The sequence below is a fragment of the Aulonocara stuartgranti genome (genome assembly GCF_965226115.1).
Source record: "Aulonocara stuartgranti genome assembly, chromosome: 23".
Classification (NCBI taxonomy): domain Eukaryota; kingdom Metazoa; phylum Chordata; class Actinopteri; order Cichliformes; family Cichlidae; genus Aulonocara; species Aulonocara stuartgranti.
In genome coordinates, this window is record NC_138958.1 from 12,121,947 (window position 1) to 12,147,366 (window position 25,420).

Consider the following 25,420-nt stretch of genomic DNA (forward strand, 5'->3'; position numbering starts at 1 on the left):
CAGAACTCAGACCAGGCTGTCTGGAAAAATCACCTTGCCACATTCAGTCAGTTAAATCGTCTTTCTTCTCCAACCTGGTGCTCGGTTTGAGCTTCAGCAGGTTGTCCTAACTATGACTTCTTTTCTAAATGCACTGAGCTGCTGCCATGTGATTGGCTGTTTAGATAAAGAGGAAATTAACAGGTGTGTCTAATAAAACTGCCTGAGAGTGTAGCCCCTTTAATTTGAATAGTTAAGATATGCAAACTGCAGCTAGCTTTTTCTTCAGCTTTTAATCATTAATTTTAAAGAAATTAGTAACTAAGGATTAAAAAAAGATGAAATAAAAATACAATTTGGCTACATGTTTACAAAATCTTACTTTTAGTGCATAGTCTGAATTTTGAGTGGCAGGTAGTAAGTGGGATTGGCTTAATGGCTTTAGTATTTCTTAATTATTGCCTGTGGAGCTGTTCTGATTGGCTGACAGAATTCCGTACATCAGTGCTGGTAACCCTAGCAACAGTGCCCTGAGTAGGGATAGCCTAGTTAGCTAACTTTGATGGTTAACACCTAAATGGCGACTGGAATCCAGGCTGCTGAATGCTGACTTCAGCGCGGTAAGTTTTATTCTTTATATTTTTTAATGTAATTTTTAAAAACTTTTGGGGCAGTGTTACTTTAGCATTGAGAAGCAGATCGAAACTACGCTAAAAAAAATAAATAAAACAAACGGAGGCAGAAGTAACTTAGAGGCCGAGCACCGCCGCTTGGCTGCTCTAGTTCTGTTCAGTTCAGTTTCTATTTATATAACCATTATATAACCATTAGACGACCCCCTGTGAGCAAGCACTTGGCGTCAGTGGGAAGGAAAAACACTCTTTTAACAGGAAGAATCTTCGGCAGATCCAGGCTCCAGACTCTATTACTTCTGTTCCACTGTATTTGGTATGCAAATAATGTGCATTTTATTCTATATTATTGAATTTAAAGCTTTATTTACTTATTTTAGATATTTTAATGTATTATGCGTTTTTTATTAGATAAACATACTCAGTATTACATGAGTAATAAAATTTTTTTTAAAAGGTGTCCACATTGTTAATGAACATGCATAATTTTGAAAAGGCCCATTCCCCGTAATGAGTAAATTTACTTTAGATATTTTACTATAGATATTTACTACATGTGTATGATTAAACAGTTATTTTATATGAAGCACTTTTCTGGCTCTGCCAATTTTCACGTTATAGGCACATAGCTGCACATGAGCCTAAAAAAACACAAACAATGATTTTTGTCCTGGTTTTCTGTACTGTGTTTGTTTCTGATCTAATATTCTGATTTCCTCTGGGTCACCCACATTGGAAAAAATTTTGGTAACACCCGCTGCGTGTTTCTAATGCAGTGTGGCCGTACTGGGCTGGAACAGAATAAACGAGTTAGAGACCTTATTAAATTTTACCAAAGATCATGAACACATGCCCGGTGAATGTTGGTAGAGAAGTGTTTGGTCCGTAACTAAGTAACCATTCTTTTAAAGACAGAAGTGAATGCTATTAACTGGACAGATCCCCTGACATTAATCCAGTTGTATATTCTTTGCTATATTTGCGATGGAGCACTCTCTGCTTTACCTCTCTTGTGTTGGCTGACCCCAGGTATTTAAACTCATCTGCTCCTTGCAGCTTGACTGTTACATCTGTCTCCCTGTCATTCAGGTATTCTGTCTTCCTTTTCCTGACTGTCATTCCTCTTCTCTAAGAGCATACCTCCACCTCTGAAGGCTCTCGTCCACATGCTACCTACTCTCACTACAGATCACAGTCTCATTTGAAGAGTCCTGTCTGACCTCATCTCTCAACCTGTCCACACTGCAAACAAGAAGAGGCTCAGAGCAGATCCCAATGTAATCCCACCCCCACCTTAACGCCATCTGTCACTCTTACCTCACGCCTCACCGCTGCCTCTGTCCTCATACATGTCCTGCACTACCCTCACATACTGCTCTGCCATTCCTGACTTCCTCGTGCAGTGCCACAGTTCCTCTCTCAGCAGCCAATTATCTGCTTTTTCTGATCCGCAAAGACACAGTGTAGCTCCATCTGACTTTCTCTGTACTTCTCCATTGACACTCTCAAAATAAAGATCACATCTGTAGGGCTCTTTCTCAGCATGAAGCCATACTGCTGATCACTGATCGTCACCTCTCATCTTAACCTAGATTCAACAAATCTTTCCTACAGCTTTACGGTGTGTCTCATCAGCTTTATCCCTGTGTATTTACTACAGCTCTGCACATCAGTCTTGTTCTTGAAAATCAGTCCAGTGCACTTCTTCTCCAGTCCTCAGGCTCAAACTCTCTAAGATTGAGTTAAACAGTGTCAAAAGGTCCACTGCCCTCTTCTAGACATCCACAGGTATGTCATCTGAACCAAGTGCCTTTCCACTCTTCATGCCTTAGCTGCCCTCACTTCCTTACTAATCCTCTGCACTTCCTGATTCACTAACTTTCCTCCATCTGTTGTCCACCCTCTCTCATTTTCTTTATTCATGCACTCCTCAAAGTGCTCCTTCCATCCTCTCAACACACTCTCTCCACTCATTAGTACATTAGAAATCCTTTTGAACGATAGCTATAATAACATGCAACTCACAGTTACAAGTTACACTGATAGTGTACTTTGGGGCCTGCATATACAGGAAGAAAAAATGTTTACAGACACAATAGCCTGTGCCAGTTTCATTAAACTAAGCATTATTACCTGCATGTGAAATGTGCTAAAGACTAAACTGGAGATTATACAAAAAAGTCTATGCCTGTGGTCACAGAAATCTTTTACCAAATATATATCGACCTTTTGTAAGAAGGTCATGGCAGTCTGTGGACAGGAATTCTTGTTAACTGCCTTCTTTTTTTGCTGAGATATAATCAAAACCATCATTCAGACAGTAATGACAAATCCAGATCTGATGTGGGGTGTCTGGCACTGGGGAGGACCAGTTTATATTGGACCGAAAAGCGACATTGCTATAAAAATGTCTGACATCATCTCAGACTGCTGTGGACTGAGAACAACTCATTTTCATTGTGGGTAATTAGGGCAAAACTGAATAGAAGGCATCTTGTGAAAATTTTATGTATTTATGTGAATGTGTATATCCTGGTTTGGTTTTTGTTTGTTTGTTTGTTTTTTCATTTCGCTTTGGCCACAGCCGGTCAACCTGCATTCTCTTGTCTTAGCTTTGGAAATTATAGCAAGTGGTAACATCAAAGGTTCACATACTGCAATTCACATGTTTTTCTGAACTTTGTGAGCTATAACTCCCACGTGCTAATGTGGAGATTGGCTGAACAGTGCCCTCTAGACAGACAGTGTGTCACTGCCTCACCCTGCCAAATAGCCCTTAATTCCCCTGCATGTGTGCAGTGCCAAGTCAGTGTCAGGCTCTGCTACACTGTGGGACTCCTGTGTGGCTCAAAGACTGTTCACAAACAGCAACATTGTGTAAAGTGTGTCTTGTATGTGCGTGCTTAAAACATCTTGCTTAAAAGTGCATTCAGAGGTGTGCTGGGTTGGTTCATGGTGCAACACGATTATCAAATACATCTTATGCTCCATCCCACTCAGTGGTACAATGGCTGGCTTGCTCTCACTGAGGGGGTGTGCCAGTGGGTGGTTGGAAGTGGCGCAACATCAGATACACGGACTGTAAATTTACACACGGGAACTCGCTGTTCTCCACAGTGGGTAAGACACGTTTTCACTTAGAAATGTCTTCTCTAATACCTCACCTGTTGGAGCCTGGCAGGTATTATGCACAAACACTGTGCAGAGCCAGAGTGTATGTGTATAGAGGGGGGTTGCTGGCAGCCCCCAGTGTATGTGCTGGAATGTGCCAAGACTTGCTTTTGGGGTGGGACACCATGACCTCAGGCAATAGGATGGGTGGGTGCGACTCAACTGACAGAGAAAAGGAAAGGAGCAGCAAGAGATGAGGCGGGTGAGAACAGACACGGACTACAACACTGTTTAGCATTCCCCCCCCCCCAAAAAAAAGAAAGAAAGAAAGAAAGAAAACACGATTGTCTGTGGAGGGGAACACTGGAAGACATTCACTGTGAAACTGCTGAGTGGGAAGCTGTGGGTTAATGATTGGTGTTACATGTGAGTGACTTTATTACTTTGATAACTGTCAACTGTTTTAGCGCAAAATGATTTTCACTTTACTTTTATTCCACGGAGGGAGGAGGGAGAAGAGAGCGAGGGGGGGGATGCTGTTTCTTTAAGAGAGAGAGAGAGGGAGAGAGAGAAAGGGAGGGACCTCTTTGCCCTCCAGAAACCAGGAAGGGAATTGAGTTGATCTGCTGCTGCTTGGTTAGCGCATACGGGGCTTTAAGCTGCACAACAGTGAGAGGGAGAGAGAGCTCCGGAGAGGAGGAGAGGAGAGGGCTGAGCTAACCCACAACAAGCACCACCACGGCCATCGCAGGTGAGCTAAAGACACCCTGTCATCCCCCCCTTCTGTCTGCCCTGGGCCTGTCGAACAGAGGAGAGCAGGGCAGAAGAGGAGAGGAATGAGGGAGGGGGCCAGAGAGGAGAGCAGGGTGGGGGGGTTGGCCAGAGAGGAGAGGAGAGGTGGGTCGCAGCAGTAGTCTCCAGTTAAGGTTCCTCTTTTTGTTTTAATCCTTCTAAAGTACTTCCTCTGTGCTGCTCTTTACCTCTGGGGAATCTTGAGATAAAGTTTATAGGATGTGTTCAAGGCATTAACTTTTCAGGCAGGTGGAAGCACTTAGAGGAGGTGGAGGTGGTGGAGGAGGGAGAGTAGGGGAGGGGGGGTTCTCGAGATAGAGAGCGAGAGAAAGAGATGGGGGGGGGGGGGGCAGTGAACAAGGAGGAGGAACCAAAAATAATTCAATCGGACATGATAAAAGCAATGGCAACAACTTTTGGGGATGGCAGCGATTGAAAGGCTCCGTGTGGTGTGAGTTGTGTGTGGAGGGCATGTTGGAGTGGCACTGGTACACTGCTCACCATATGAATAAGTCACAAATTAGGGCAAGAGTTTCAGGGGTCTGCCATGTCACTGTAGCGTGAGCTGATGAAAGACTTCAGTACTGCTCTGACAGTTGAGGCTGAAATGTTGTTGCTTTTTTTTCCCCCTGCGAAGCTCTGCCCTGCTACATGGCTGCTCTGTACTTTAATACCTGGCAGCCTGCTAGCAACATACTGTAGTGTATAATTCAGCTCCGAGTGCTTACGTTAGAGGAGGCTTGGAGATAGTGGGGGTGGTGAGGGCAGAGGGAGCTGGGACTCGTAGTGTACAGCAGGGACCGTAAACCAGGTCAGATGGAGTTGCAGAACTCTATATCCCAGAGTGCCTTGCCCTCGGCCATCCAGGAAAGGGAACAGCCGCCAGCCTATCCCAACAAGGAGGTGTGGTGAGTGAGCTGCTGTCAAGCCAATGAGGGTGGGGGATGCAAAGCTGAGTTGTGGGCTGAAAATAGAAGGGGGGTGGTGTTGGTGGTTGGGGGGTGGGGGGTAGGTGTCTGTTTGTGTGGGATCAGGCAAGGGCTTGCCTGTATGACTAGGGCCACTCGTAAGTTTCCTGTCTGGTGGAGTTCTAGCCCTGCCCAGAGACGGAGGCAGCAGTGCTGGCCGGCAGGCAGGGGAGGCAGATAGGGCTCGGGAAACATTTTCAGCCTATTTGGTAAGCACCACAAAGGCATCCACACACACACACACACCCGCGCGCGTACACAAACTGGGTCTTTAGGCTGTCACTGAAAGGAGACGAGAGGCAAGCAGAGGAAATAAATGCCATAGCATGTTGTGGGTGAGAGCAAAGGGGCTTGACAGAGTTCAGAGTTCTTGACCCACTTGCAGATAAAGGAGAGAATGGCAAATAGGTCACTGTTGAGTGCAAGTTTGTGCACAGAGAAATAGCTGCTTGTTTAAACAAAGTTTTTCCTTTCCACCACGCTAACTTTTTAAACTCTGGCCATTTAAGCTCATTGTGCACGGGGGTTATTTTTATGCTGTTAAGATGCACTTTTCTTTGAATGTTTTTTTACCTATTGCTGTGATTAAATTGCTCTGCTGCTATTATTAGTAGAGTGAAAAGATGAAGACAGTCGCACATCCTGTACTGCTGCTTCTTTAGGGCTGTTAAACCAACTCCACAAAAACCACCATATCAGATGTTTTCTAGACTGTAGCAGCGCGACCACGCTGATCGCTGACAGGGTACAGGTGAGCAGTTGAGCAACAGCTTATTTGAGAATCATCAGTAAGTGGCATCTCTTCTTGCTGACAAAGAGAATATGTGACACATCTCGTGACAGCTGATTTTCGCTTGTAGGGGAAGCTGTCACAGCGAAGTCCATGCAATATTAAAATAGCACATAATCTCTGGAAACCTTCTCCTGGAGAACTTATGTTCTTGTGGCTTGATTTCAGGTTTTCTCAGCCAGCTGCACCACGGTCAATCTCATGACATGTTTTCTGCGCAGTCCATTCACCCACTTCATCACCAGTATCTTGTTAAAAGCAGATTCTAATCTTGTCTGCCGTGTAATGCTTTCTTGCGGCTCGTGGTTTAAAGACTTCATAGCAACCCTCGGCTGCTTTGCCCGATAACCAGATGCATATTTTTTGGCTTTGCATACTTGCTGAACTCGTTTTTTAAGTGTGTGGGCACGGAGAGGGTACAAGCAGAGCGCAGTACACGAAGACGCCCAAGTGCTGGGAAAGTGTTTGGAATGTTTCTCCGAAGGTGACAGGCGATATTTTCTATTTAGCCCAGTGTTACAAACAAATGCATGTATGTATTAGTTACAGTAAATGTTGTGTTGATGTTGTGCTGTGTTATTTCTTAGGTACTACTGTGTCAGAAAAGTATAGTTATTTCAAGAGAATTCCAGCAAGAGGTTAAACTAGGACGCCATATGTGTTTGTATGGGTGTGTGCACGCATGCGTGTGCGTCTGTGTTACCAACAATAGACTCCAGGGGAATTGCAGGGGACTTCAGTGGCTGTGGGCAGGTCCAAGACACCACCCATCAATTTGGCGGTGAGGCTGAATACAGTTTGATATTCCTGTATGTTTGTGCCTACACCACTATGGCCCAAAACTAGCAGGTTCAGACAGACTGAGAAGACAGGTTGCGTGATGTCGCCGTGGCAGTTTGAGGGTTCGTTTCGGAGTGAAATGTTGGCTGTGTACTGTACATTGCATGTAACAGTCATTGTGTTTGTTGAGTTTTACTTTTTTTTTTCTTCATGTGGGCACATAATCTCTAGTATCTAGTGTCACTCGTGTTGATATTTTCTTGTCGTGCTGTGTGCTAAACTGTTTCTCTGCCCCGTCTCTATACATGCTCTTTTATATGCGTTTGCACATTTATCTCCAGTTCATATTGTTTGGTTAGCCTCCTCCATGGTGAATGCAGCTTCACTTCCCCCTAATGTTTGGTTCCCCTGGTCAGCTGCTTAGTATACCACAGCTTCCAGCCTGGCTAGACAGACAGACCCCTCTCTGTTGTTTTTCTGTTGTTGTGCTGAAGTCTAGGGGGAGTAAAGGGGCTTCTTCTGTTCTCTTCTGGGACATTTATTATGGAGAGGCCAACACAACCTGATCAAATTAGAGTGGGAGAGTAAAAGGCTGAGATGTTTTTCAGAGGGGGGGGGGGTGAAGCTAGACTTGAATTTCCACACTTGGGGAGTTAAATGTTTTGTTAAGCGAGGGTTTTTCAATATCAAGTAAAAACCATGGAATAGTCGAAGGCGGCAGGCTTCTGTCAACACTTTAATTTATTGTGAAGTTGATATTAAGAACTGTAGGACAGAGTCCAAAGGCTCATTTTTAATTAAGCAGAAAGGCCAAGTGATCAGGAAGGAGGATATGAGACCAAACTGACGCTGTCCGCACGTTGATTTAGAGAATCGGTTTGCAATGAAACAAGAGAGACGATGGGTGGGATGCATTAGGGGATGGTGAGACTCGGGAGGGTGGGTTGGTCTGCGCTGCTTTGCCTCCTCAGCAGTGGAAAGGGGAAGTGGGTGATGTGGTGGATACATGCAGTGCAGACTCTGAGACAGAGATGGAGCAATGATGAGATGAGAGCGACAGATGAGAGGAAGGGGGAGGCGGTGGTGTGTGCGTGGAGGGGGGGTCAGACAGTAGGGACAGAGAGATCGAGCAAGCAGAGAGCTGGTCATCTGATAACAGAGCGGGTTCTGTTACACGCCTGCAACAGACTCACAGGAAGTCCTCTTTCCCCGTTGGACTGCGCATGCACAGAGCGATGCAGCCGGGGCATGTTGGGCCTGCGGACCGACCGATTGGCCAGCTCAAGTTGTGCCGGACGACGCAGTGTAGGGGTGTAGTGCGGTTTCTGAAGGCACGTCTTAGATTTTCATACACTTCCTGGTTGGCAGCATGGCAGTGTCAAACTATGTTACTCACACTAAAAGGAACTCAGACTGTGGATGTGGTTTTATTATGCTGCAGCCTGAGAGAAGTTAGTCTCCCTACCATGTTTTATAATTCTGATCAGCGGCACAAAATTGTCATCAAAACCACAAAACTGTAACTGGCTTTAAAGAATTGTTGAAGTTAAAGCTTTACTTGTAAAAAACAAAATCTGAAAGATTTGATTATCTACCAGCGTGGTATTTTCTTTTCTACATTTAGTGACCACAAAACAAGATTTGTAGTGCTTGCAACAGTGTTTTATTTAAGAAGGTCCCTTTTTATTTAGACTGCTACTTCAGGAGTTTAAACTACATCAGAACATCATTTACATATGCTTTAAGTAAAATGCTGTCTAATAAGAGAAGATGTCCAGGTGCAAAAAGAAAGATACTTCTGTTATTGTGTGCATTGCGAGAGCAGTCATTTCGATGTGTCATGCTAAAGTGAATCACAGTTTTGTTTTTATTTGTTTGTGTGTTTAGTAGGCTGTGGGTCTGAGTACTACAGTGCAAACGGTCAGGAAAATAAAACCATGCAAATTCAGAACAGTTTGAGGGCTTCTGCACTTCATTGACAGCAGCTACATGTCTCTCTTCTGGAGCTGTACGGCAGCACGAACACTCTTTAAGGAAATCATAAATCCCCCTGCTGGCTTCCTCAAATTAAACTTTGCCCCACTTGTGGGTGGTTACCTTTCCACTTATTGTAACAGGTTATACCAGGTAACCGAATGAGATCTCTTGAGTTTATCATTGACATCTGAGCCGGATTCCTGGGCCTCCATGTGCTCATGAGTTATGAGCGAGCTTGTAAGTTTAACGCCCTGCCTCACCCACCACCTTTTCACTGGCTTTGTGTCTATGTTTTGGCAGTGCTTCCATGGTTAGTTTCTAGTGAAAGCTGCCAGGCCTAGGCCAGCCCTCGCAGCTTCAGTTTTATCAGTTGCTTACTCTCTTCCTGCTTCGCTCCCAATATGACCAATCAGGTTTCCTTCCACTGCTGGCAGCAATGAGTCACTTAGCTGTGGCACTTGATCAAAATCCACTTTTCCTAGGAACTGCCACCCCCCTCCTCATTCCAGTTATCTTGCGATGTCCTCTTTGTCCCACCTTGAACTTTATTGACCTGAGTAAAGTGATTCCCTTGGTTGTTGCCATAGAGGCAAAAACAGTTGAGTTAGTTTGTGAAATAAGGGCAAGGGAGAAAGAGATATGATTTTTTTTTTTTTTTAAAGTGTTATGGAAGAATAGACGGGGCCATAGGGCCAACCAGATGCAAAGATTTTTCACGTTTTCATTTCTGGAGCCGCAGTTTCCTCGAGTCTTTATACAAACACTTGAGGTCCTAATAAATGAGTTACTTGGATAGCGAATGAGATGGTGAATGCATAAAGTCTTCACCCGAGTAAAATTGAGAAATAATTGTTCTCTTGTAAAAAGTCTAGGACTACAAACAGATAAAATTAATAATTTTCCTGCATTTCACTTTTAAAACATGGCTGCTACATGCTCCATTAGCATTTATAGTTTAAGGGCTCTTTAATTCACTCATGTTTGTTCTGCTTGTTCTCTTTTAAAGGCAGATTTCTCAGCACTTTTGAGTTGTGTAATATTTTTATGAGCCAATTACAAATTTTCATGTTTTTCAAGTTTAAGAAAGAGGTAACTGAAAGTTTTGAATAACAGACAGATACTGATGTGGTATTCGCTGTGAAATTTGGTTGACGGTTGTTTTTCGGTTGCTTTTTTGTTGTTGTGTGCATTAGGCAATATATTTTCTCATCTAAAAACCACCTGAGGTTGCGCAGACTGTTTCTTTGTATTTTGGAATGAGTGGTATGTTTCACAGATGATGTGTTTCGGCCAAAATACTACTGCTTTTACTAAATACCCGCGCTTCCCGTCATAACGTGTTTGTCTGCGAGTGAGACTAAAATCGGGTACAACTGTCTTGGCAAAGATATTTAATGCATAGGTCACTGCACAGTCAATCGAAACAACAGCAAAACAGAAAGTCAAAAACGACCGTTGTGTGCAGATATATGGGAAGGGGCAGATTACAGATGAAATGAAGGTGATGAGGGCGGGGAAGGGATGGGTAGGTCCTATTTTAAAGGACTTGTTTGACTTGCAAAGCAGGCCTGGGTGCTCATGGACTGAGCTTTGAGAGGAGGCCCTACCCTGGACGGGGAGCACCAGGGACACAGACAGCTGCTGCGCTGCTTTGTGCCGGGCTGTGGGCCTTGTCACCCACAGGCATGAATTAGTGATAAGGAATGTTTCAAGCCATGAGGAGGTGTCAGGATCAGGTTTGTTGCACTGTGTTTCCTCTTTCGTAGTGCTCTTTGTAGGTTTATTTGAGGACAGGTGGCTTTTGCATGCGGAGTTGTGCCTCCGCGCTTCATTGGCGCTGGATCAAGTTTGCGCATGTATGCGTGTGTGTTTTGTTTTTTTTCTTTATCTCCTCTCAGCTCAACGTCTTTACCCCAAAAAGCCGTGACCTAGGGTCAGCTTTGTATGTGCGGGGGATAGCGTGCTATACAAGCTTGTCTGGTCTAGTGCAGGTGCTGTAGATCTGTATTAGAGAGAAGCAGGTTGGCTCGGGTCTGGATGGGCTCACAGAGATCTATTTCCACCTGCGAAGGACGTGACCGGTAGCCATGTGGTTGCCCTTTCTCTTGCTCTTTCTTCCATCTCATACCGCTCGTGCTCGCTCTCTCCCTCCCGTGTCATCTCTCTTTGTCTTTGCTCTCATCTCCCTCCCCTCCCTCAACATATTCAGATGAGGGGTTGGATAATAAAATTTGCTCTTGCCATGTCTGACAGTCCGCTTCTATCAGAGCTTTGCGAAAGACGTTGGCAGTGTTTGCAGAGGCTTTCTGGTCAGCTGCCTATCAAAACTGAATTGAGTTAAGAGAGAATTACAGCAAATAATAAAAAAAATGGTGGAGCCATTACATATTTAACACTAATCAAACACAGCACAACGATGTAAACACGTAAATCAGTCTTGTGTGTGATCTCTGGATGTAGAAGCTTTTAGATTTTTGGGTAATTAATGCAAAAAAAAAAAAAAAATCATTGACCTATTTAGTTGCTCATAATAAGCTTAAACATGCATCTGCTTATTTGTACAAAGGTGACATGTTGCCAAATCTCAGGTGTGTCATCAGATTTTTCCAGAGGAGAGAGAAGGAGAGGTTAGCATGGGCGAACTGGGACAAAAGAGGAGAGGCAGCCAGGTTTGGCAGGTTTGTTAGTGGGGTGTAGTGTGCAAACACACCAGAAGGTCTGATCTGAAGGAATGTCATTTCAATGCCTTGCTCTCGTAGAGAGCAGCACATGCAACACATCCCTGCTTCCCACCACCACCCGCTGCCCCCTGCTGGGTCTCCCTGGCAGATGGAGAAGGGGGGAAAGGGTTGGAGTCTGTATGTGTGTGTTTGATATGTTATTGATGTTACAGTATTTTGTGTGCCCGTGCGTTCATAGAGAAATCAAGGATGGCTTGTTCTGCCGAAACCCCCCTTCCACTGCGCAGGCTTCAGTCGATCATTTTAATCTCCCCCCACATGTGAGCGAGGGGACAGGCCTTTTCTGAAACTTGGCACACAGTACAGGGTGGGGTAACCAGCTCAGACCGGATTGACAACCTCCCTTTTTAATACTGTTCCCTCGCAGCTTGTTGCGTGTCCTCTTCCTCCTCCTGTGGAGTTTTTTCCACAGGGTCTGCTCTGGCAGCCCCCCTCCCCCCCCCTCTCCCCTCCACCTCTTTTCCTCCACCTCTCTCACTTCCCTCTCTGGCTCTCCACCGACACAGAGAGCATAGCCTGCACAGCCCAGCTCCCAGCATGCACTCTGATTCCCACAGCCCTCTGCCTATCTGTCCTCCACGACCTCTTACTTGATTCCTTGCACAAGTGCATGCACACTCCCATAGATGTGGGCGTATATACAAGGAAATGGGCTCCTAGCCACCTGCATGGATGCAGTCCAAACATCTTCACCCAATTGTTGACCCAAATGTAAATTGTTGCAGGCTACTGTTTATTCAGCACCATTAGAATCTAATTCTTTGCACCAAATATATGTAACAGACCTGTTTTGCACAGAGTTTGTAACCAATCTGCTTGAACAAAGTAAATTGTTTACAGCGTTCAGCAAATTTGGCAAGTGTGAAATGCTCATGGTGAAGTTTGGTTTCAGTCAGGTTTATAGCAGGCTCTTTTTATTTTGAGCAGCATGTCATGAAGATTTTGATGTATGTGGTTCTGGGAAGGTTTGATGTATTTTCACAGAAACTGTCGACATGTTGGTGTGAAAAAGCAGCAGAGAAGTTTTTGAACTGCCAAGAAATTAATGAATAAAGATGAGTGAGTCATTAGAAATTTTTATTGACCGGCTGGAAAAGTCAGTACAGTTTATTTGGTTGAAGATCATAGCCTAGAAAAAAGTCTGTATTCAAATGGTATCATATTAGGCTACAGACTGGTTATGACAATTTTTAAGAAATGAAATTCTTTTGACTGTATTCACATGTTGCTTCAAAGCTCAAATGGAGGCACCCTAATTGTACATTCAGTTTTATATTTGACAATATTGTCAATTTTTGGGCTACCAGATATGGCCCAAGTTCGTAGATGTTTTTGCAGTTTTTCCAAAGATATTTAAAAATCTTTATGCGTGTATTTTTACCAGCTGCGTACTGTGAACTGAGAGCTCTCCGTTCTTGTGCTTGATATTTAAATAATTTTCAAATAAGGCCTCCGCAAACTTTTGATTCAGATAATACATGTTTGTTTCTCTTTCTGCGTCCATGTAATACCTGTCTGCTAATTTCCTCTTTTTCTTTTCCACCTGTTTCTACTCTCCTTCAGATAGGCAGACGGACAGACGGCAGGACGGATACACGGGTGGGGGCTGTGCTAGGCGGCTCGGCGGCAGGCTGGTGGAAGATGTCGTTAGGAGCCGGCGGGAGGGGCGGAAGGCGGCTCAGGGGGATAGCAAGCAGTGGGGGTGGAGGAGGGAGAGGTGGAGCGGGAGAGGCGGAAGAAGGTCCTGTGGGGATCCCTTTCCCTGAACACAGCGCAGACATACTGGGCAGCCTGAACAAGCAGCGGCTCAGCGGGCTGCTGTGTGACGTGCTCCTGGTTTCCCAAGATCGGGAGTTCCCAGCTCACCGCTCCGTCCTGGCGTCCTGCAGCACCTACTTCCATAAGCTCTTCACGTCAGGGGTAGCCGCCGACCAACAGAACATCTACAACATCGACTTTGTGACAGCGGAGGCTCTGGGAGCTTTGCTGGACTTTGCCTACACGGCCACGCTGACAGTCAGTCACAGCAGTGTGGCTGAGATCCTTGCTGCTGCACGTCTCCTGGAAATCCCACCTGTCCAGGATGTCTGTACACACCTGCTGGACACCAAAGTGCTCTCCCCGCCGGTATGAGACTTTTAATGCTAAAGTAACTTGTGTCACAATTCAAATTTAGGCATGAACTGTACTTTATCCAAGTAACTGATTCATTCACATGGTCAAAGGGCCACCCTGTCATTAAGCCATCAACTTCAATTAATGCTCAGCATAGTGAAGCTTATATCACGGCCTTTATCAGTTTCTCTCACTATGCCAAACACACTCCCACAGCCGTGGGGTTAGTTCAGCGCTTACTCATTCTGAGCCAACAGCATTCATGGAGCGACAGCATGCTCTTTAACAGAGTACAGACACAGCACATTGCAACTACATTTCAATGTGATCAAGTGTAGCTGTGACATGCTGCACTGCATGGATAATGCTTTACATCATGAGATAAGATGATGTGATGTCAAATCATTATCGGAAGCTTTCTAGCATCTGTTGTTACATTTTATCAAAAGTTGAAGCCTCTTGACAACCTTTTTCAAGACTGGTGTTTTTAAGAGTTACAGAGTACGGCAGCGAAGACATACACAGGATCGTGTGCTGCGTTATTGTTCGTTTTATACATACACCGGGCATGAATGTTCTTTGCCAATTAGTTTTCATTTTCTCATTGCGCATACTAATACCCATGAGCGTACTGAGCGCCTCGGTTTGCATCCAGGATACCGAGTCAGTGCTGAAAAGCATCAGACCCTACAGGTCTGCACGCATCATCCTTTTGTATCTGATAAACATTTTAAAACATTTTATTTTAAACATGCATTTCCTCCTCTACCTTTAGTCCGTCTTCTCTTTATGTTTTTATTTGTGTTTTTTTTCACAGGCTTGTAACACTTCGTTTGTTCTTATTTTTAGGCGGGCAGTGAGCAAAAAGGTGAGGGTGAAGATGAGGATGGGAAAGGCAAAGGAGGAAGGGAGCAGGGGAACCGGGTGCGGGCCCGGGAGTATCTGGAGTACTTCCAGAGAGGGGCGCATTGGAGCAGCAGCTGCAGCACGCCGGAGCTCAGGGACCTGCCCACCGCACACCTGCACTTTAATCACGGTAATGGGGGCACCCCCAGCAACGGGGCCCCTGTTGGCCCCAGCGAGTACTACTCCCCCTTGGCCCTCGCCTTGTCCCAGGTCCCTAAACAGGAACCAGAGGAAGAAGACGACGATGAGGATGAAGATGAGGATGGGGACGCGGTGCAGGGTAATGGAGGAACCCTGGGGTCCTCATACTACCCTCCGTCCCAAAACGGACACTTCTACCTCCCTCACAATTCTAGGCTGGGGCAGGAGCCCGAAACGGAGGACACTTGTAGGGAGGCGATGATAACGGAGAGGGGTTCAGCAAGTGCCCTCCTGCAGCAGATGATGGACTCCATCGAGAGGCAGAAGGAGCGTGCTACGACCGGTGAGGACCAGGGAGATGGCGATGACCCTGACATGGAATTTTACTTGAATTATTTTAGCAGTACACAGCACGAAGATACAGCGTCATCCGCTGTAACGCAGGGAGTGCCATCACTCTGGTTATCAAGAGGCAGTACAGCCCAAGACAGAGTAGGAGCAGAGAGGGGGGTCGGAGAGAGAGCCAGCGGGGGTGGAGGAGAACGGAAGATGCGCTCCAAGGCCTTCCAGAAGTGCCCCATATGCTCCAAGGTCATTCAAGGGGCAGGCAAGCTCCCGCGTCACATCAGAACGCACACGGGAGAGAAACCCTACGAATGCGCCATCTGCAAAGTGCGCTTTACCAGGTAAGCCCAATTAATGAAGAGACTTCCTAATGTGCTAATAGTCTTGGACACTGTTGACAAAATGGCCAGCAGCGGGGAAACACAAAGCCAAGAGCAGGAGTATTAGCGCTAACCAACTTAGCTTTGTATTAAGTAGACAGTGCAGCTTGTGAAGCTGTGTGTGTGCGTGTGTATTTACGTGAAGATGGAGTGATTAGGCCCTAACCAGGATTTTTCCCGACATAACATTGAAGCTGAATGTTAATAACAATGCCACGTAGAATCTTTCAGGTCAGAGAGAGGGGGCTGGAGGGTTGTAAAGGTCTGTTTTATTGTGACAGCCTTCATAGCAAAGTCCTGGAATTTTAACGTAGGGGTCCTATAAAAGAAGGCAGTGCCATGGTAGTGTTATCTAGTGGAAGGCTGCTATAAAGTGCTGTGCTCTGATACAGAGGGGGATTACAGGCGCTGGATGGTGCTCTATGTGCTCCAATGCAGTAATGTGAACTTTTGATCTCTGGTTATGTTGATTATTGCCCACAGCAGAGTAGTTACACCACCCCCTCCTCTCTCTTTCTGTCACTCCCTTACCTCTCTAATGAAATCTGCCATGTCCTGCTCAAATAAATGTGACTAGGCTACAGAAGGGTACTCGAGTGCACATGTTTTCCTCTTATTTAAGTCTTAACTTTTCCATGAAATCGTTCCTTTAATTAATTAATCAGTGGACTTGTGCTGGAAATAGATACAGTTGGCTAGAAATAGCCAAAACCTCTGCTGGCAGGTAGGGAAGACCAATCTAAATTTACGTAAATTCAGATTGGCAGTGGGAAGGGGGCACTGTAATCTTAATCCTGTTTGAACAAGGTTAAGAGTGTGCATCGCACAGCAATAAATCACCCCTGTCCTTTAAATAATTCACCTCTGTCAGTGTGCCACTTTGTTCCAATGCTTCACCCTAACTATGCGTCTGCATCGTGTGTTTGTGTATGTGTGCACACACATGCGTTTCGTGGTTAACATTTCTATTTAGGGCACAGGTATACAGACCTCTGAGCGTTGCAGTGGGTTTATTTGTTTCCTTGTATGACAGCTAATCCACTTACCTGGCACTTGCATACACACACCTGTGGGTGGGTGGGTGTGTATGTGTTCAGATGCAGTTGTCTTAACTACGCTTGTTTGTTTAGAAGCCCTCTGCCCTCGGTACAGAAGGGTTAGGCGATTTAAGAGCTCGGAGCTGGAGAGATAGTAAGGGCTAAAGGGGGGAGGGAAGGACAAGAGTCAGATGAAGGCCAAAGAAGTCTGATAAAGTTTAGTAGGTGGTGTCATTGGAAAGTCAAATAGTTTTGTGTTATGAGATGCGTTTTGATATAGAGTCATGCTGTATGCTGTTTTGACTGCAGTGTTGTAGACCTCACAATTTGGAAAGCAAGTTTTCCACATGAGCTGTTTTATTCGCTCATGTGCGACACCTACAGAAGTCGGTCCCAGTACGACTCTTGTGGATAAATATAAGCTGCAAACTTGAGCTGCACTCAGTACTACAGTACTACTTCACAATAAATGTCAGCTCTTTCCAAATTATCCTGCAACCGTTGCGCTGCAGAGGAAATTCAGGTGTCCATTAAACATTTTTGCAATCTGTCAATTGTTGTTGTATTGTCGTCAAATACATGTTAACAAAAGGCGTAAAACGCTGATATAAAACTGATATTGTTATCATTTAGCAATAGTGCTCTTGCGTGCATTTACACAAATTAAAAGGTTAAGTTTATGGCTTCTCGTCAGTTAGACAGGGTACCTTCACAGAACTGGAGGAGATCCAGGAGATGGCTCTTAAATGGGAAATAAATCCATCCAAAGCATTTTAGGCTGGCCACTGTATGTGTGAGAATTAATAATATAGTTTGAGTTAATTATGTATTTGTACGTGATATTGCACGAGTGATTAGAACCTGAAGTTGGCTGTGTGCACTAAGTGCATTCAAATGGGTGTGAACCGATCTTCTAGTGCAGCAGAGTTTTTGCCTTTGTATTCTTACTCGACCGTGTTTATTTTTCTCCCTCTCAGGCAGGACAAGCTCAAGGTTCATATGCGGAAGCATACAGGAGAGAAGCCTTACCTGTGTACACAATGTGGAGCTGCCTTTGCTCACAACTACGACCTGAAGAACCACATGCGTGTACACACCGGCCTGCGCCCCTATCAGTGCTCGAGCTGCTTTAAGACTTTTGTGCGCTCGGATCACCTGCACCGCCACCTCAAGAAGGACGGCTGCAACGGCATCCCCTCCCGTCGAGGCCGGAAACCTCGCGTGAGAGAGCCAGGGCTCCTCGAGGCCCCCGTGGGCCTGCTTAGCCCCGGATCCGACACCGGCCCCGGGTCTCATACCATCAGGGGAAGGCGGCGATCGGAGTCGACCTCGGCAGCGGAGGTGGAGGTTGCTGCTGGAGCACATGCACACAGTCCTCAGCTGCAGGAGCTAGCAGGGGAGGCAGGGCCCTGAGACTGCAGGGAAGACAAGGACACTGCTGGACACCATAGTCACTCTGCACCGCCTGTGAGACAGGCCAATGAACAGAGAGGAGTAAAAGATGCAAAGGCAATTTAAAAAAAATACAAAAAAAAAACTACAACAAACAACTAACTATTCCTCTATAAACCAAATCAGGGTGTCACAAAAATCTAATCTTTATATTTCTTTCTCCTATTACTTAGGACACGGCGTAGAATTGCAAGCACTTAAGTTGGTTTATTTGTTAAAGAGCAAAGAACGCTTCAAATCATGCACCCATTACGTCCACTTTCTGGGTCATTTCTTTCTTTGTAATAATAGGGTTTTTATACATATGTGGCATATGTGCTTAGGCAAATGTATGATAGATACAAAGGAACTCTGAGCAACTATGCAGTTGATTTAGATTTTTATTGGTTTTGTCCTCACAGCCTTCAAGCTCTAAGAAAGGTGTCTGTCAAGCACCTTCTGGCTGCTGTACGGGTGAAGCGAGGACAAATCCTCCCAATGAAAACAACTCTTTTTCTATTCTTTGCAGGTCTGAAATGTACAGTTACCATAGAAACACCATTGCCACAATATGGCATATGCAAGGAAAACTCGCCACAGTTTTGATGCAACAGTTTTTCTTCTCTAAATGTTCCAGAAAGAATGAGGCAGGGGTTTGATTGAAGTGTTACTTACTCTCTAAAATGCATTTTAAGAATCTATGGCTTGTCTTACTGAAAAGCAAATTCACTTTGAGTCAAATCCACTTTAATGGGGGCTCGCCAATTGCAGGACTCGGGAATACGAGGGGTGGAGGGTTTGTGTTTCTGAAGCACTACCATTGTCAATGTACATGTTGGCTTTACTACGTGGCCTCTTATCCCTCACAGCCCTGCAGTGTCAATATGTTTGTTCGCCCTTTTGATTTTGTCTTAATTTTTGTTTCTCAACATTTTATTTTTTTGACTGCTTTGGGTACTTGACACTTTATTATTGTATACATGTATATACAGCAGGTGGTGATATGACATTGGCCCCTCTTAATGCTGAGTTGTAGTTACCAATCACATTTTTTTTTCCTCGTAGGCTTGATGTCATATTTCTCAGAGAGTGAAGCTTGTGGGTGAACAAAACAAACTGTATGAATGTTCGATGAGAGAGGAAAAAAAAAAAAGCATTGATTCACCCATTTGTCCTAAACTTAACACTTGATATGTAAAGTTCCTGCCCAAAGGACGAGGGGGTCGATTGAATGAATGTGCTTAACTTTTTGCAGTTTTTCGGATTCTGTCCTTGTGTGACAAGGCGCGGGTAGCACTTAACCAACCGCAGGTTAAAGGAGCCTGAGTGAGAGAGTGACAAAGAGTACGAAGAGATAGACGAGCACCTTTTTTTTTTCTATGTTTGCACAGCTTTACTAAAGATATCCAACTGAGGGAGAGGTAATATTTAAAGGAAGCGGGCTGATGTGCGAGGAGGTTTATGCTTATTCCAATCTTTTTGCCCTGGGGACCACACAACCGTAAGGCAACCTGTATGATGAAGAGAGCAATAAATACCTGTCCAAGTTGGGAGGCCAAATAGGAGCGCAGCTGCAGCTGGTTGATGGGGGAGGGGATCGAGGGAAGGGGAGGGGGATCTCGCAATGTCTGTTGCATTCCAAAAAATAATCTCCCCCAGCTCAGCCACGTTTCCAGGCAGGAGGGGATCAAATCAGGCCTTTTCTCTCGCTCCCTCTCCCTCTGTAGTCCTCTAATGCCCCCGAACCAGCCTGGAGGGGATATTATTATATTAGAGCCTGGTGTTACTGTGGGGAGGACGCCTGGTGCTGGCAGTTTAGTGTGCGACTGTGTTTGCGTGCGTGTGTGTGTGCGTGGCAGCCAGGGTCCCTCTGGCCACATCATCAGCGTGTGTGAGTCAGCCACAGCCTGTTCAAACATGCACCCTGAGCTGCCAGCCCCAATACACTTTGTCTCGCTAACACACACACATGCTCACTGGGTCCAGGTATCCTGTAGAGAAGGGGAAAACACCAGAGCTGACATATGTGTTTGAATATTGTCAGCGACTCCATACGTTTGGATTTGTTCGTCTTAAACAATAATAAACTCCAGAATCCAACTTTAGTTTCCATACGAGCACATTGAGCCTTTTGCGTTAAGAGAACATGCATGTGATGTAGAGTGCCCCCCCTCCCCCAGCCCACCCTGTAATTTCTGCAGTAGTGCTTTTTTTTCAACTATCAGTCCTTTTGCACGTTGGATGGGAAGAGGCAGGTCATGATTGCACTTTGTTACTGAGGAGGGCACTTTGGTCAACGAAACGGGTACTTTGAAACAAACCAGTTGCAAATGAGATCAGCCTTTTCCTTCAGTGCGTGATGGTGAAGTCGAGCTCCTTCGCTGGTTTCGTTCAGGTTTTGACAACAAGCTGCCAAAAAAGAAAAGAGGAGACGAGTGTCGATCTCTACAAGAGAAGCCAGGCAGGTCCACACACACAAAAAAGAGTAAATCAATCCATGTAACTGAATGCACTTGAATTTAGTTGTAAAAAATCTAGTGATTGGTTTTTTTGTTTGTTTTTCTTTTGTTTTTTTTTCGTCTTAATGTAAAGTAAGGGGATAGAAGGAGGAGGTAGACAAGTGGAAAGAGCGCTGTGTGCGTGCATACATGCATTTTTATTGTTTTATTTTTTTTGCATGCATGTGCACAAGCATGCATTGCTGGCTGGCAGGCTGAAGGGTCTCAGGACAACGCTGGATAAACAAACTTGGTGTCTACCCCATCTGTTCACCAGCTACTCTAAAATCTACATGTGTTCTCGGAGGAACTGCAGTGATAATAGGTCCGCGGTACCACAGGAGCGAAAATACCATATTGTAGAACAACACATTGGACAGTTGCTTGTTTACTTCACGGCTCTCTTGTTGCAGATTTGCATAACTCTTTGTTTACCCTTGTTGGCCATTGTCAGGGTTTGGCCAGGTCTTGAGAGTTAGTTTCTATTTTTGTTGTTTCGTTATGATAAAGATGGGGTTAATTATTGCACAGTTTGACTCCTGCAGGCAGACCGATGTAAGCGGGGCAGTCTAATGTCTTGTGATCTTCATGTATCGTGGTACTTGGCTTGGACTGCCTAAACCCACTTATCTTGACGTGGCAGAAGTTTTACCTGTCAAGACCCGTGGGTCATCTTAAACACAATGTTTCATTGGACCTTAATGTTTCCCCAAATGTCTTATGTTGTTTGTTGATTAACCAAAGTTTTTTGCCCTCCATCTTAGTCTACTGTAAACAAGAGATATTGAAAGTATGTCTATAATTTTTCCAGGCTGGGCCTCCCTGACTAAGCCACACACAGATGCCCTTCTCTGGAATACATATGCAGAAATGTGTGTCTACTTACTTGAGTTTGCTTTCTCTCACTCTTTGTATCCTTGTGGAAAATAGAATTTGAGGTGTAAGGATGTATAGCCTTTTGTTTCTGTCTACACTCGTTTTTCTTAAAATAACGTGTTGTGCTACAGCTATTTTTTTTTTTCTAATAATTATACGTGGGTGTGAGTGTGAGTGTGAGTGTGCGCGTGCGTGTGTTGTGTGTGTGTGGTCATGGTTTTGGGATGTTGTGCCAGGAAGGTGGGGCTAATGGGTGCTTGGGTGGGGTTATGGATAAAAGCCTGATAGCACTGGAAGTGGTGCTTTAGCTGAAAGAGCAAAAGTTTGCACTAATGTTAAATGTCCTTGTCCTGCTTATGGGAAAAGGACAGGGGACCTCAGAAAGGCCTGCGAGTTTCCATGAGCACAGAGCAGTGTGGTTAATACTCAGTGGTCTCATTAAGAGTCCATCCAACCCCTCCGTAGAAATAATCATGTATAGTATATTCAAAATATACAGACGTCCAGCAACAATAAACACCAAAGGAGAAAAAAACTGCTTTCATTTAAGTCACTGGGCATTTTAAGCTACCAATGTAATGTTTGATTATTACTTTTACTGTTTAATCTGAAGGCTCTTAAAAAGAGATTTGGGATTTTTTTTTTTTTTTTTGTCTTTTTGATAGAAGTCAATCATACATGCTCTTTATACATGAAAATCTAAATATAGAAAATTTAGGCAAGCAGCAAATCTTCTCTGAAAAAACAAAAAAAACTACTCGTTCCTGATGATGGCTCAGATGCAATGTTTGACGATGCCACAGATACTCATTCCAGTTCTTTGTCATTCTGAGATTTTTGTCTTATGTTGAGTCCACTGACGGATTATCGATCCTAAAATCTGATGTGTTTTTTAAATACTTTTGTTACTGCTGAATTGGATGATTTCCATTTACCTTCTGCTGTTTGAGCTGAGTTTAAATGTTCTCTGGTTGAGACAGACGGTGACTTTGTGGCCTTGACTGGGCAGTGCTGAGCTCATGGTGGTGTGTGTGTGTTTTCAGACGGTAATGTCATGCGGCGTGGGGCTGAGGCTCACTCCCACCAGGTGGATTGTGCAGACACAAGGGCCACAGTGTGCCTTATGTGGACAGGAATAAAAAATTTTAAAAAACTCTATTTTTTTTATTTTTTTTACCATTTAAACACTTTTCTTGTAACATTGAAACCAAATTGTTAAAGCTGATTGGCTCGTACTAAAACGATAGTTAGTACTGAATGAACTGATATATTAGTGTCTCTCTCTGCCTCCGTGGCTCCACAGCTGGTGTGTCCCCAGCCTCAGCCCCAGGCCAAGGTTACTCTGACACAGGCTGCACCAAGACAGTCTCAGAACTTCATTGCAACTGTGTTTTGTTTTGTTTTTTCCTTTTCTTTCAAATGGACCTTGAAATGTTATTTTTTTTTCTGTGCTATTATCAAAGACTTTTTGTAAATCTATCTGAGAAGGCCATAAAACAAAGACAATAACAAGCACGATAACTGCAAAAATCAAACAAAGCAGAATGGGGTGACTGTTAATATGGTGATATGGCGACTCGTGGCAGCAGAAAGGGGGCTGTTTGCTTTGCTTCGTCATTTTGCTGCACACCTGATTTATTTTTTTGCACGTTTTCCATCAGGCTGTCGAAGCAGGGCAAGCTGAGTGCAGCATATGCAGTACGGCAGTATGCACAGCGTGGCTCTGGCACTTACACAGACAGCCCTGGGTCCTTCAGAGAGGCAGGCTGCTGTCTGTTGGCTGCTCTCAGCCAAGCGGGGACAGTTTGCACTTGGAGTCTTTCTCTGTCTCTGGAGATACAAAGGTTGGCATACAGGGAGGAGCAAATCCAGGTGGTAGGAGAGGGCTGAATGTTGTTTTCAGGGATGAGAGCAGGAAGCCCAGGTAACTGTTCAGTGTTGGTCCTCTACGCTGATGGGAAATACGTGGCCTAAGAAACGTAACACAAAAGAGGTCACCGCAGAGTTCACATTGGGGAACTGCAACCATCAGAATGTTGCATATCTCTTTTGTCTCTATGTAAGTACTACTCAGGTGGAAAATTCACTGCTATGCATTGGGTTTCAGTGTCTGCTCAGTTGATCGTATGTCTAATCAAATTCTGTGTTCTTGTTCTGTCTTTTCTTTCTTCGTCATACAAATATTTACCGTAATAATTCCCAGAAAGGTACTGGCATGAACAGTTCCCTCTTTGTAAAGTGGATGCGACCAACCTGTTTCTCCATCTAATATTGATCCAGTGAATTGTTAGTTGGAGGGAAGGAAGCCACTTGGGATTCAGTCTTATTAGTCGGACTGTAGCGTGCTTGAAAAGACATGGGGTTGGAAAAGCACAGGGGAGGGGGGTTTGCGTGTTCTCTCACTTTCTTCTCCCATCGCTCTCCCTCTCTGTGGACTCGTAGTCAACATCTTTGCTGCCGACTGGCTTTTGATCAAAGATCACACACCCTCAGCAGGGGGATTGGCAAGGGAGGGAGGTGTGGATGAGGTATGGAAGAGGAGACATTTTCACTTGTTGGTAACGTAAACCAGTTTGGGATACATTCCATAACTTCATACTGTGATTCCCACTTTTTAGCAAGGTCGTGCGTCTGAGGAGGGACAAGGAAGTGTTAGACATTCTGCGGATGGCTGTTTCTGTCCGTCTGTCTAGCCTCTTTATCCCACTACTATGTGACAGACAGACATGTAGACAGATAGTTTAAAAGGCCCCGGTGTAGCACTATCAAGCTGCCTTTTATCAGCTTCTGCGATTGTAACAAAAGCACTTTGCGAAAGGCCATCCTGAAATTGTGTGCTTTTATTTCATCCTTATCAATATTGTTTTGGTTATTTTGTCCCTGTCTTTTTGTTTTCTCAATGCAACTGATTATTTAAATGCAAAAACTATATAAGAAAAAAAAAAACAAGAAAAACTTGAATATTTGGTATCTACAATGAAGATGGCTGTCGCCTCATCACAAACAAACACATCTCTGTTATATGTACCTGTTTTGCAGCTTGTTGCATAGTCACGCATTGGTGATGGTGGCGGGGGTACGGGACAAACCTCCCCCCCACCTGCTCTCTGTTCGCTGTCTGGGATCTTTTGGGGAGAAAGGTGATTTGATTTAATTTCTGGAGACTCTTTATTGAAACAGAAACCTGTATAACAGTTGCAAAGCTTTCTGAGAAGGCTCGCTGTGCTGAATGTTAAACATGCATTGTCGTATCTACTGCAGAATCTCTTTGTCTGTTGGTAAAGGTTGGATCTGGTATCCATATTAAGCGTAAATGATTATGAAAAACAGGACGAAATGGTCAAATAACCGTCATTTCCATTCTCAGATCCGTACAGACGTACGTTTTGGCCTTAACATCTACGACGAATCAAGATTACTGCAGTAGAGCGGAAAGAATACTATCGATCATAATAAGCATTCATTAAATTTATAGTTCAGTAAATGGTTTAACGTGGGAGAGAAGACAAATAGGCTACTATTTATAGATTGAGTTTAACTGTGATTACTATAATTCTTTATAGAGTTGGGGTTTTTTTTGGTTTTTTTCTGATGTACATTTTAAAGTGACCCAGTTCTCAAATCTGGACATTTCAGTGAAAATCTACACAGAATCACACGAAGCAGAAAACAGCTGCTCCACATGTGTCTGTGTGTGTGTGTGTGTGTGCGCGCTGTTTTTTTTTTTTCTTTCATTCCTGTTGCTGGGCACATGCATCGCTCTGTGTATCACAAATTTATCCCAGAGGTGGAATACCTGCTCACTTCTACCATTAACTCCAGTGACAGCGACGAGAAAATATAAATAGACATATTCAGAGTGCAGCAGATGTTTTTCTCTACATGATTCAGTGTGGATTTTTATTCCATAACCTCTTTTGT

At 44.5% G+C, this 25,420-nt stretch overlaps 1 protein-coding gene across 6 annotated transcripts; it reads left to right on the forward strand.

Moving 5' to 3' along the window:
* Positions 1-451: 451 nt before the first annotated feature.
* On the forward strand, positions 452-25,396 carry zbtb7a (zinc finger and BTB domain containing 7a). 6 transcript variants are annotated; one of them, XM_082524035.1, is made up of 4 exons: positions 452-599; positions 13,334-13,897; positions 14,735-15,618; positions 17,672-25,396. In XM_082524035.1, the coding sequence occupies exons 2-4, from the start codon at positions 13,412-13,414 to the stop codon at positions 18,105-18,107; spliced, it is 1,806 nt and encodes a 601-aa protein (XP_082380161.1). In that variant the 5' UTR covers positions 452-599; positions 13,334-13,411; the 3' UTR covers positions 18,108-25,396. The 6 variants fall into 6 exon arrangements, with proteins under 6 accessions (XP_082380161.1, XP_082380164.1, XP_082380160.1 ...); XM_082524038.1 differs by having other exon boundaries at positions 13,338-13,897; XM_082524034.1 differs by lacking the exon at positions 452-599 and adding an exon at positions 4,336-4,473.
* The last annotated feature ends 24 nt before the right edge of the window (positions 25,397-25,420 follow it).